Source organism: Amyelois transitella, chromosome 30, assembly GCF_032362555.1.
Source record: "Amyelois transitella isolate CPQ chromosome 30, ilAmyTran1.1, whole genome shotgun sequence".
NCBI classification, from domain to species: Eukaryota; Metazoa; Arthropoda; class Insecta; order Lepidoptera; family Pyralidae; genus Amyelois; species Amyelois transitella.
In genome coordinates, this window is record NC_083533.1 from 29,044 (window position 1) to 40,970 (window position 11,927).

Here is an 11,927-nt window from a genome sequence, read left to right on the forward strand (position 1 = left end):
TGACTAAGCAAATATACAAGGAGAGCGTGGCGGGAAAGGTCGGAGTGGGAAGGCTAATACAAACGTATCTTGATCAAATTAAGGACTTCCTGGCAAAAGGTCAGGTCAAAAGTACCCGAAACTGTTGAGATTGCATGAAGAGAGTAGTGAGTGTGCATAAAGCGAAAGAAGTATGGAAAGATCGTGGCAAGTGATAAAATGTTGTCTCTGCATACCCTACCGGGAAAAAGGCGTGATTTTATGTATATATGTATTATGTAGACTTCGATTTTTTGTGAATAAATACATACGCTAACGATTCAGATCGATTTAAAATATCGATGTTTTTCGGAAAGAATCGACATCCCTAACCAACAAGTGAGAGGCCATAGACAAGAAACAACCATGACGTCTTTTATCGATTATAAATTAACTTGACTTATCAGTTTGAATCGGCTCGTCTACAAATCGAACTTGTCCCTCATATCAGCTGTCATGATATGTCACTACCAGTCAGTGTCACACTCGATGTATGTCAGTGTCAGAATCACTGTCAGCGCTGCAAAATTGCGAACTTGCAAAGCAGGCAAAGCAAACAAATTGAGTCAAATTGCATTGCAATCATTTAAATAATATATTAATTAACAATGAATACAATTTATGCTTTGGAAATGGGAAGGAATAAGAAATAAAATTATTTCAATGAATGTTTTGTGAATATTTATTCATCCAACGCTTATTTAAAACAACTTTCGATGTGATATATTTGTACAATGAATTCGTTTATTATAATGTGCTTTTTTTGATTTCGACTATCGATTTAAACGAGAGGTATGTCAACACAAATATCTGTTAATTTCACAATAATATTTTGTTTTTATAGACAGGTACATACCAAATGTACTTAAACTAGTGTAAGGTTTACCTGCATTGTATTCACTTGGTTCAGAGTAGGAGAGGCTGGTAATCTGTCATACAGGTTTTCCTAGTACAGACACCAGTCTCTCGCATAGATCATTATTTTGTAACTGCATGGTTCATCTTACTTCTTATTTTTTAACTGTGTAATTCTATGTGAGAGATACTTACTTTAAGTAGTAGTAAAACTATGAGGTTTCAGCGATGGGGTCAGAGCAGTCGTCGCTGCCCCCAAAGAAACCGTCGCAGCGACCGCCGCCAGTGAGGCGCGGACACACTATAGCTGTCTCCAATGTGCCTGGTATGTGGAACCTTCAGTTGCCGAGATCAAGTCTGAACCAATTGATAGGCCATCCTGGTCGTTCTCTTGGTGGCTTGTTTCAAATTGTAGTACATATTTATTTTGAGAACCTACTTTTTTAATCTTTAAATGCTATTAACATTATTTTTATTTAACTTAATAAATTGGTTCATTGACAACTAATCTATTCATTTAATAATTCTTTCAAGGAATTTTTTGAACTCTTAAAAGAGGAAAGATGTGTAACGAATAACATAATTTTAAATTTTACTGGTTCTGATAAAACTAGTTGTCTTTTTACATAGTTCCAAAAGAAGTTACATCTTTGGCAAAAGTCTAATCTTGAATAAGGAAGTAACATTGTGGGTAGACTGTAGTGGCATGTCATGCAACATTATTCCAGAGTCACGCCGCAGCGACCCGCTGGCTAGTGGGAACAACTCCCCCGGGGCCAGTGTTTGTTCTGACTCCGAGCTGCCATATATCTCATATACAGTGGACAGACCTATAGGAGGTATGTCGTGCTCATATGGTCGTTTAGCCTTGTTGTGCTAAAATTTGAAGTCTTAGGTTTATGACGAATATATGAGAAATGAAAAGAGAGAGAGTGAGGAAAGTAATAATTTTCATAGATATTTGTGTTGTGCCTTTGTGTATTGCTTGTTGTCTGCATGCTTTCTGTAGATATTTGATAATTTATGTAAAATATAATGCCACTACATTCTATTAATCATTTGCTTTGCTCTTATTGTCCATTTTCAAGGTCTACAGCAAAAGTATTTCTTCCATTATCCAAATAGATTCTCCAAAGACGTCGTCAAAGGGCCAGCGCTCCGTAGACAAGAAGTCTCTGCTGCAGCGTCGCCAGGTGAGCGTCCCGGCGCGGCGCCCGGCGGGGCTCGCGGCGGGTGCGGCGGGTGCGGGGGGCGCGGGGGGCGGGGCGCGCGCTCACGACATCGTGGTGGTGCGCGCGCCCGGCGGGGAGGCGCTGCAGGAGGACATACAGCGACTGCAGGTTACAAATATTCTATACATATATTATAAAATAAAAACCATTACATGTTTTTTTATATTTCAACAGTTTTGCCAATGTCGTAAATCACCCATAAAATCTATAATCAATCTTTTATTACGATTCTCTTATAATGGCTTGGTTGTTATTCTGCGTATTTAGAAGTAATGTTCATCAGTTTTCAAAAAATTATGAACCAAAATGTGAACCTTGAGGAACCCCAGAAATAAATATAGAAAACAACGAAATTTGACGTTACACGGCAGCAAGCTGGCTATTATTTAAATGATAAGGCCCTACTAGTAAAACAAGAAGTAGTCATAAATCGTGATTGAATCAATTTATGGTGTCACATTAGATTCTAGATACAATCAAAGGCTTAAGTCACATTTATTATTATGAGTATTTGAAATAGATTGCTGACTATAGATTTTCAAAAATAAATCTAGTTGCTTTTATAGAATGGGAAACATGGGTTGTTTTTAAGTATCTGAAAACATACTTGCTATTCACAGGAGATCCCAACGTTTTTGCCGATAATGCGCGGCACGCTGGGGCTGCCCGGCGCCCGCGATCCAGAGGTGTTGGAAGGTAACCATTACGCGTTTTAATTTTACTGTAAAAAATGTTAAACCTGATTGAGGCTCGAACGCCAACTCAATCCATATTCCTTCATTCTAATCATATCCCAATTAATGTGTTGTAAAGGGCAAAATTTAACTCCTTAAATGATCTAGATGATGAAATAACTATAATTTAATCATAAGGATGAAGATCCTTTGTAGTAATAATGCGCAAAAGGCACCTTTTCATTATTAATTTTTTAATAAACGTTTTTTTGTGTGTAGTACATTGTATGCCTACATTATCAACTGTGTGCCACCGCCCGCAATAGGATAGGGTTTTAAAATTAACTAAATTACAGAAAATTCATATGTACTAAAATCAAAGCACCAAATGGTGACTTTATCAATTAAAGCGATCTCTTCCAGGTAACTTATAAATCTATACTAATATTATAAAGCTAAAGAGTTTGTTTGTTTGAACACGCTAATCTCAGGAACACGCTGCAACTATAAGGAGCAAAGAAATAAAATGTGAAAAAAACGGGGAACATTTTTCATCCTCGAGGGCTTCAATGATGCCCAAAGTAACTATTCCACGCGGACGAAGTTGCGAGCACAGCTAGTTGTGTAAAAAACTTCATCCAGAGAAAAGATTTGCAGGTGGTGTCGAGTTAACTTGTAGCTTATTCTTCTTATTGGTATAGTTATATGTATTGATTGGAGTCCCCCGGCAGGGCTGCCGTGGCGGGCGCTGGGCGCGCTGGCGGGCCGGCTGGCGGCGCACGCGGCCGCCGGCGCCGCGCACTGCGAGCGCGCGCAGGCGCCGCTGGCGGCCGCGCTGCGGGAGGTGAGCGTCCAGCTGCACACACTGTACTCTGTTCCGCCGCTTCATTCTGTTTTATTATTATGGAACATTCATTAAAAAAACCAATAAATAAAAAAATATACCAAACACCAAAGGGAAACAGAAAATTAATCACTAAAATAAACTATTAACAGATCCTCACGTCATAGCAAATGCTTTTAATGACACTTTCATAGAATCAGCAGAAAATATGACAAATGATAATAAAAAATCTAGTTCTGACATTAAATATAATTATAAATCTAAAAAAACATAATATTCATATTTCGACGGCCTCTGTGGCGCAGCGGTAGTACGCCTGTCTGTGACACTGGCGGTCCCGGATTCGAATCTCGGCCGGGGCATGATGAGAAAAGAACTTTTTCTGATTGGCCTGGGTCTTGGATGTTTATCTATATAAGTATTTATTATAAACTATAGTATCAACAATACTAGTAGTTAGAATCTCGTAACACAAGTCTTTCGAACTTACTTCGAGGCTAACTCAATCTGTGTAATTTGTGCCGTATATTAAAAAAAATAATAAAAAAAATTTATATTATTCTATTATAATTCTATATTTTTAAAGACCAACAAAACCTGAAGAAAAAAAATTATTTACGATTTGAAAAATACAAATAGCGTGGGGTTTGATGAAATACGTACTGACATTGTTAAATTTTGTAGTAAAGAATTCGCCGCTCCTATCAGTTTTATTATAAATCTATGCCTATCGACAGGAGTGTTTCCTAATAAACTAAAAACAACCATAATAAAACCTTTACATAAAAAGGTAGTAAATAAAAATGTGACAATTACCGCCCGATTGCATTGATACCAATATTTGCAAAAATATTTGAGCGTGTTATTTTTAATAACTTATATAGTTTTCTTGAAAAAAATCAATATTATTTGTAAAGAACAACATGGGTTTCAAATAAACAAATCTACACATAACGCTATAGATGATTTACTATCCACGATTACAGGTTGCATCAATAACAGACACCCTGTAACCACATTGTTTATGGACATGGACATGACAAAAGCTTTTGACCATGTTTGTCATAATTTTTTGTTGAGTAAGTTATATGCATACGGAATAAGAGAACAAGCGCTAGATCTTATAAAGTCATATTTAGAGGATCGCAAACAACTCACTCATATCACTTACATAGACAATAATAGTATAGAATTATTAGCAAAATCTGAATTAAGAACAGTAAAGAAGGGTGTCCCTCAGGGTAGCATTTTGGGACCATTACTTTTTTTGTTATATATTAATGATCTGCCGAAGAATGTTCCTTATAAAACAGTTTTATTTGCAGATGATTCTTCTATAATTGTTACGAATAAAAATGAATGTAATTATCAAATTCGTTACAATTTGGTAGTTAACATAGAAAAAACAAAATGTGTGCATTTCCACGTACAGCATACAAGGCCGCAAGACATTACAATCAAATTTAATGATAATAAAATAACTTATGTGAATGAGACTAAATTTTTGGGAGCCACTCTTGACTGTCACCTACGGTGGAAACCACATATTGATTAGTTAGTAACCAAATTAAGTAAATATAGTTATCTGCTTAAAAGAATAACAAATGCAGTCTCGCAAAAAAACAGCTGTTTGTGCATACCATGCCTATGTTGCCTCAAATCTAAGATATGGTATATTATACTGGGGTAATGCTGCGGGTACGCATATACAGCCACTGTTTAGAACACATAAAAAATTTATTCGTGCCATATTCGGTGGATCTCAAACTGACAGTTGTGTTCCTTATTGTAAGAAATTACGTATATTGACACTGTTTTCATTATATATTTTAAAATCTTGCTTTTATATCAAAAGTAATATTAAAAATTTGTATATAATTCCGACGCCTTAAGAGGTAATATGTGTTCACAGAAACTGTACCTAAATAGTAAGACCTACATGGTTACCATATTCAAGAAATAAATGATTATGAAAAAGGCGACTAATGGATGGGCTTGTAAACTCGGGATTCCACTTGTAGGGGATGGGCTAACATCAAGGCACTATTTGAATCTCAATTCCATCATGAATCCGTGCAGCTGAACGTGGCCTTCAGTCTTAGCGAGACTATTGGCTCTGTCCAACCTCTATATTATGTTTGTACGTTATTTCAGCGGTTTGGGTTGTGTGGTTTATTTCTTTCGAGGATATTTGTATGGTAAGTTCTGTATTATGAGTAAAGACATATTATAATGATAGTTATTCTATAGCCTGTCTGAATGCTCACAGGCGGACTCTGAAATCTCGAAGCTGTACGGCGCGATGGTGGAGAAGCAGCGGAGCAACGCGAGGCACGCGGAGCGTCTGTCGCGGGTGCGCGAGGTGGCCCACCAGCTGGCGCGCTGCGGCTCGCTGCTCGCGCAGGTAACGTCCGCGCGCTGCGGGGCGGACAGAGCCGGCGCTCGGCAGGTGGACACAGCGCGAGGTGGCCCACCAGCTGGCGCGCTGCGGCTCGCTGCTCGCGCAGGTAACGTCCGCGCGCTGCGGGGCGGACAGAGCCGGCGCTCGGCAGGTGGACACAGCGCGAGGTGGCCCACCACATAGTTTGAAGCGACAGTGATAGTTAACGTCGGGCGTAACCGCCACGAAAGAAGATCTTCCGCCAGGCGGCGTGTGGTGCCTGGGGAACCGCAATAGCGATAATGAGTCGGAGGTTGTATTTATGATCCAATCCGTGAAATCTTTGCTTGCGCGATTTAGACTGCTCCTGAGCGCGTCGTATTCTTCATCTGATTGGCTGATGGCGTGTGACGTTAGAAATGTCGCCGTAAGTCCTGGATAAAAGTGGAGGGATACGAGAGCGGTCGCCTACCAGCTGGTCAGCTGTGGTCGTGGCTGCTCATTCAGTCAGTGTTAAAAGTTACAAGTATCATTAAGTGTACCACGGAAGGGGTCCCTGCTAATTGATGGCCAAAAAAGGACGTGGTGAAGAAAGAGAGAGATAGCATTAGACTGGTCGATTTCGCACGGAAGAGACTTGAGTCTGACAAAAATCTTAGTAGATAAAAATGTAATAAATCTGAATGTGGCCATTCAGTCTTATCAAGACTGTTGGCTCTGTCTACCCTGCAAGGTATATAGACGTGATATATATGTGTATGTATCTTTAAATTTAATTTGTATTTACAATTTGGTGTCTATTTATTTTCTTTTTAAACCCTGAATATTTTGAAGAATTGTTAATATGATCGCCTCGTATACATTGCCCTGTCCGGCCCGCAGACGCTACAAGACGTGGAGGAGCTGAACGCCCTGCTGCCGGCCGCGAGCCGCCTCGAGCGCTTCCAGTGGGAGCCGCCGGAGACGGCGCCGCCTCCACTATAGCTACATCACCAACTATAATTACATACATAAGTTATGTACATAAGTTTTTATAATAAATAACCGATATTCTTTCGTGGGGGAAACCTGGTTATTTATTATTTAAACTTTACTGGTCCTATTCGTTTTTATTGATGCCGGGAACCAACGGCTAGCCTGTTCTAGCAATTTAAAGATTAATTTAATGGGAGAGCGTGAATTTACTATTGCATAATTTTTATGTTTAACTGTACATAGAGGTTGAGTTGTTAACATATACGTACGTACGCGAAATTCTGCATAATTATAATAAATATATCCTGTCATTATTTGTATAGCAAATATGTATTAAGTGTGAAATGAAACATTTTGTTTAAAGGTGATATTATGTACATAATTTATTGTGAGTTTTGTTTATAAAGATGAAGTATTGTAAAACATGGTTATTAAAAAGTGTTATTTAAGCTGTAAATATATACCATTATCTATGAATGCAGTCGTTCATTATAGAATTTCCACTCCCTATGTTCCTAATACTAACATACATAAAATCAAAGCATTTTTCCCGGAGGGGTAGGCAGAGACTACATCTTTCCACTTGTCCAATCTTTTCTTAGCCATCCATCCAAAAACTAACACAATATTAAAAACAAGACTGGAGCATCAAGAATTGACTTCAAAGTCATAGGGTAAGCACGCTGTTTAAACTGTCTTCATTACGTAGGTATTCGTTGTGAAAAATTATATTTCAAGGTCCGAAATTGTCCCAATTATTTGGCAAACCCGGCGCTGACTGTTGCGAAACCTTTCTTGCCCAAGCTGACTTTAATCCGTACACTCGGCCGCGGATACAGCGGCCGGTTGAGAAATGTGTGGAGAACTAATGACTCATGGTTAAAAACAAGTTTCTGTCAATCCTACCGATTGGGAAACATACATACATATGGTCACGTTTATATCCCTTGCGGGGTAGGCAGAGCCAACAGTCTTGAAAAGACTGCATGGCCACCTTCAGCTATTTGGCTTAATGATAGAATTGAGATTCATATAGTGACAGGTTGTTAGCCAATCGCCTAAAAAAGAATCCCAAGTTTGTAAGCCTATCCGATTGGGAAAATAAATAAATATAGTACGGGGCGATTCACACAGACTGAGCCAGCTACAAAGTTAGTTATGAGATACTAAGGCAACATTATTATACATTTTACTAATATTATAAACGCGAAAGTCTGTTTGTCTTTTACGCATTTCACTTGACGTTTTTACAGCTCAATCGCTGGACCGATTTTGATGAAATCTTGTCTTCTATGTATAGTTGATTAGGCGAGGTCAAACAAGAGGCTCCTTGTTCCTATAACAACCCTGTCATTTCCTCTAGTCCCATTGAGTTGTCCCATGGTCCCATTAGTCCCATTGGACAAGTGACGCCAACGAAATCGTCTCAATTGTCCCACGACAGGTCTAACGAGATGGAAATGGAATATGTTAAACCCAAAACTCCCATCATCACTCGGTGGATTAAAACAGTCGTCCAATATCCTTAGTACTCGTACTAATGTATGTAGAGTTAATGCCGGAATCAGAACAGTTAAATTTGCACCTTTGTTTTATTTATTGTAAATATGAAGCTTCAACCTACAGGTGCAGCTAGAGATTAAAACGACAGAAGTCGATATTATTGTCGTCCTCATCGTTATAACCTGCTGCCCGCCCTTCCATATTATTTAAAAATTGCGATGTCCAACAGGGTTCATATTGTACCTAGTTATGAGCAGTGACGGTAATTCAACTGATGTACGATATGCTGTTTTGAATTTAATGGTAGCAACAAATATGCGTGCGAGTGTACCTCGTGTGAGAGGGGAGCACCACATTCCGCGTGACACGCGTGGTTACGCATTTTTCTATCTACTGCGCAGGCGCAGCGAGCGCCCTACTTTGCCAATTTGGCTTTGAGTGAATGAGTGTTGTCCGGCTGTGATGAAAGTATTAGTTATGAGTTAGCGCTAGTAGTAGCTGCGCCCTAAGGCTTCGCTGCCTGCAGTAACTGGGAATTTCGGTATAAAAAGTACCTTATAATTATAGATATTCCACCAGCTAAATTTAATTTAAATAAGTCCATTACAAACATATATTAACGTCTATATTCCTTGCGGGGCAGACAGAGTCGACTGTCTGTTATTTACTTGCTTGTAAAGTTTTAACAGAAATCATAGAGATGTGTATAATTTTGCATGAAATGAATACCTAGGTGCTGATAATGTATACTATTACTCAATCTACTCTTAGTGTTGGTACGAGTACTGAACATTCACAGGTATACCTACATATAATTTATAAATTATGTCCCACCCCAACTTATATTATAAATGCGAGTGTAAGTTTGTTTGTTACCTCTTCACGCTTCTACTGAAGGGAATTCCCTTGAAATTTTGCGTTGGTATATACAATTAGAGTGAAGAAGGACGTAGGGTACCTTTCGTCCCGGTAAAAACTATTGTTCCTGTGGGATTTGCGAAAACCTGTATTCTTTTGTAGGTGGCGAAGTTTGCGGGTGTAAAAGCTATTCAATAATAAATACTTAATTATAAAATTTAAAATAAAACTTTTGTATTACCGAGAGCAGGAAAAAGGAAAAGTTATTTATAATGTTATTCTCAGTTCTCACGTTTCTCTCATGAAAGTATGAATGAGAGAATTGAAGCACCCTGGCAAAATTTTCGATGAACTTATTTAAAGCATTTATCCTTTAGTCTCCCAATAATTTATGGAATTCTTGGCGATATCAATAAAATTAACCAAATCAAACTGTTCAGACTTCTGAACGTCAAAATCCCATCCTTTCGTCGGCCGTACGCCCATTGCTTAACTTCCTCGCTGTACACGTTATTTCGCAAAGTAGGTTAAAAATATCGATCAGTAAGTACACATTGGTCTGCGCGCGCGCAGCAGGCCCCGCCTCATTTCGTTGTGACCAGGTTTTCCCCGATCGGAAAGAATTTCAAAATTTTTCGTTTTTGGCACAAGGATATTTTTGCTTACCGTACGTTTGCTTAAAACCTTTTATGTTGATTTATGGAAAGTAAACTCAAGAACTATTTCGACACCGACACACACATAACTGTATAGACATAATATAGTTACGTCATGTGTACCTTAACTACATAATTTCCAAAAAAAATGTTACGTCATAAAAGGCGACTAAGGCAAAAGTTCTTCTTAGAGATTCTTGTAAGCCATGGGCTAGAAACCTGTTACTATTTCAATCTCAATTCCATCATTAAGCCATTACACCTGAACGTGGCCTTTCAGTATTTTTGAGACTGTTGGCTCTATCTGCCCCATAATGGACAAAGACGTGATTATTTGTATGATATACATACAAGCATATTCTAAGGGGAAGTGTTCGCACTAAGAAAGGAATTAAACATGCACGCACATGATTTATGTTTTGCTGTTATTCCTTTAGTTGCCTTTTACGACGTCCACGAGAAAGCGATGGGGCATTTGCTATATACAAATGCCCCATCGCTTTTTCATCATTCATGCAGGTCATGGAAATATTATATATGTATACATATATATATTACTACTAAATAGAATAGAATATATACTATTCTATTCTATTCTGTGGGTCAAAACTTACAATACCCCGCGTGTCGCGTGTCGCTCCGACCCACTCGCGGGCTTCACATCGCACGTGAGCTGTAAAAAGTAATCAGATGGCGCTATTTTTTGCAACGCTTCCCTTTGTGACGATCACGGTGATTACGAATAATCTTTACGAATCTATTACTTATTTACCTATATAAAAGACATTATATAAATGTAGGTACATTCTTTATCCCGAGGTAGACAAGACAGAGCCAACAGTCTCGAAAAGACTGTAAGGCCACGTTCAGCTGTTTGGCTCAACGATAGGATTAGGATTCAAATAGTGGCAGGTTGCTCGCCCATCGCCCACAATAAGAATCCAATCTTATTAGTCTGTATTAGAACAAATCGGAACATGCAAATTATCAGTTTCCGATGCTCATTGTAGGTTTAGTGGTGATCACGTAAAAATGTTATTACCTGTAGGTATATTACTCGTAATTCTGCAGATTTAATTAACTTTTTTGCAGCAATTAGGGAGACCCTAAATAACTTTGATACATCGTCAACAGACTTCAGACAACAATGGATGGTCGGAGGTCAAATTATGTGCATTTGTATTTATATCGATTAAACTAGTGTTAAGTTAAATTCAGCGAAATATTAGAAATTTGAATAAACAGATGAAAAAATGGTACGGATTTTTGTTTATACACATAGGGCATACCTACTATTAACTACGCGTACTTTCCACGCGGGTGGAGACGTGGGCGATTCTAGTTCACTCTTATTTAGAGTTCCATGAGGATCACTCAGATCATTCATACATTAAATCGCGTCTATTCAGATCGGGTTGGTAGAGACTACATCTTCCACATTCATAACCCTTTTCAAGCTGACGAAAGACAAGTGTAAACTAAAACTAAATGGTTTAGGGTACACTTGTGTCTCGCCAGAACGTCCCTAATTTGATCAAGGTACGTTCGCCTAGGCCTGCCCCTTCTTAAGTTCCCAGTGTAAGACGTTTTGTATATTTGGTAGGTCAACCTGCTTTCAATCATCCTCTCTTCATGATCATGTTTTTAAGTGATGTTGAAATGTCCCATAATAATAAATAAATATGTTGAATTGAGTTACTAAGATAGCACATAACAGCCACTCCACATTACGTCATGAAATTTTGAGTTACCACTAGAACTTTACTCAAGAAACAAAAACCACACGCAAAATTCGTCTAAAATACCAACATGACCAAAAATCTTCGAAATTGAACCTTAATCCCACGGCATAAAGTTTCAGTACAAACTAGGATTGTTAAGGTGCGACTGCGCAACTTATTTTGCAATGTAAGACCATTCGTAGTTTAAGTT

The 11,927-nt window shown here is 38.5% G+C and overlaps 1 protein-coding gene across 4 annotated transcripts; it reads left to right on the top strand.

Annotated features, from left to right (window-relative positions):
• The first annotated feature begins 500 nt into the window (after positions 1 to 500).
• LOC106136006 (BLOC-1-related complex subunit 5) lies at positions 501 to 7,455 on the top strand. Of its 4 annotated transcripts, XM_060953008.1 has the most exons (9): positions 501 to 810; positions 1,100 to 1,198; positions 1,602 to 1,712; positions 1,999 to 2,213; positions 2,726 to 2,801; positions 3,511 to 3,547; positions 3,602 to 3,623; positions 5,893 to 6,027; positions 6,886 to 7,455. In XM_060953008.1, exons 2-9 carry the CDS (start codon positions 1,102 to 1,104, stop codon positions 6,985 to 6,987), a joined length of 795 nt encoding a protein of 264 aa, XP_060808991.1. In that variant the 5' UTR covers positions 501 to 810; positions 1,100 to 1,101; the 3' UTR covers positions 6,988 to 7,455. The 4 variants fall into 4 exon arrangements, with proteins under 4 accessions (XP_060808991.1, XP_060808992.1, XP_060808990.1 ...); XM_060953007.1 differs by having other exon boundaries at positions 502 to 810; positions 1,093 to 1,198; positions 3,511 to 3,623; XM_060953006.1 differs by having other exon boundaries at positions 502 to 810; positions 3,511 to 3,623.
• Positions 7,456 to 11,927: the final 4,472 nt, after the last annotated feature.

Coding starts and splice junctions, on each gene's coding strand:
- LOC106136006 (XM_060953007.1), top strand. CDS start 1,102: ATGGGGTCAGAGCAGTCGTCGCTGCCCCCAAAGAAACCGTCGCAGCGA. Junction 1,199..1,601: donor AGCTGTCTCCAATGTGCCTG/GTATGTGGAACC, acceptor ACATTATTCCAG/AGTCACGCCGCAGCGACCCG. Junction 1,713..1,998: donor AGTGGACAGACCTATAGGAG/GTATGTCGTGCT, acceptor TTATCCAAATAG/ATTCTCCAAAGACGTCGTCA.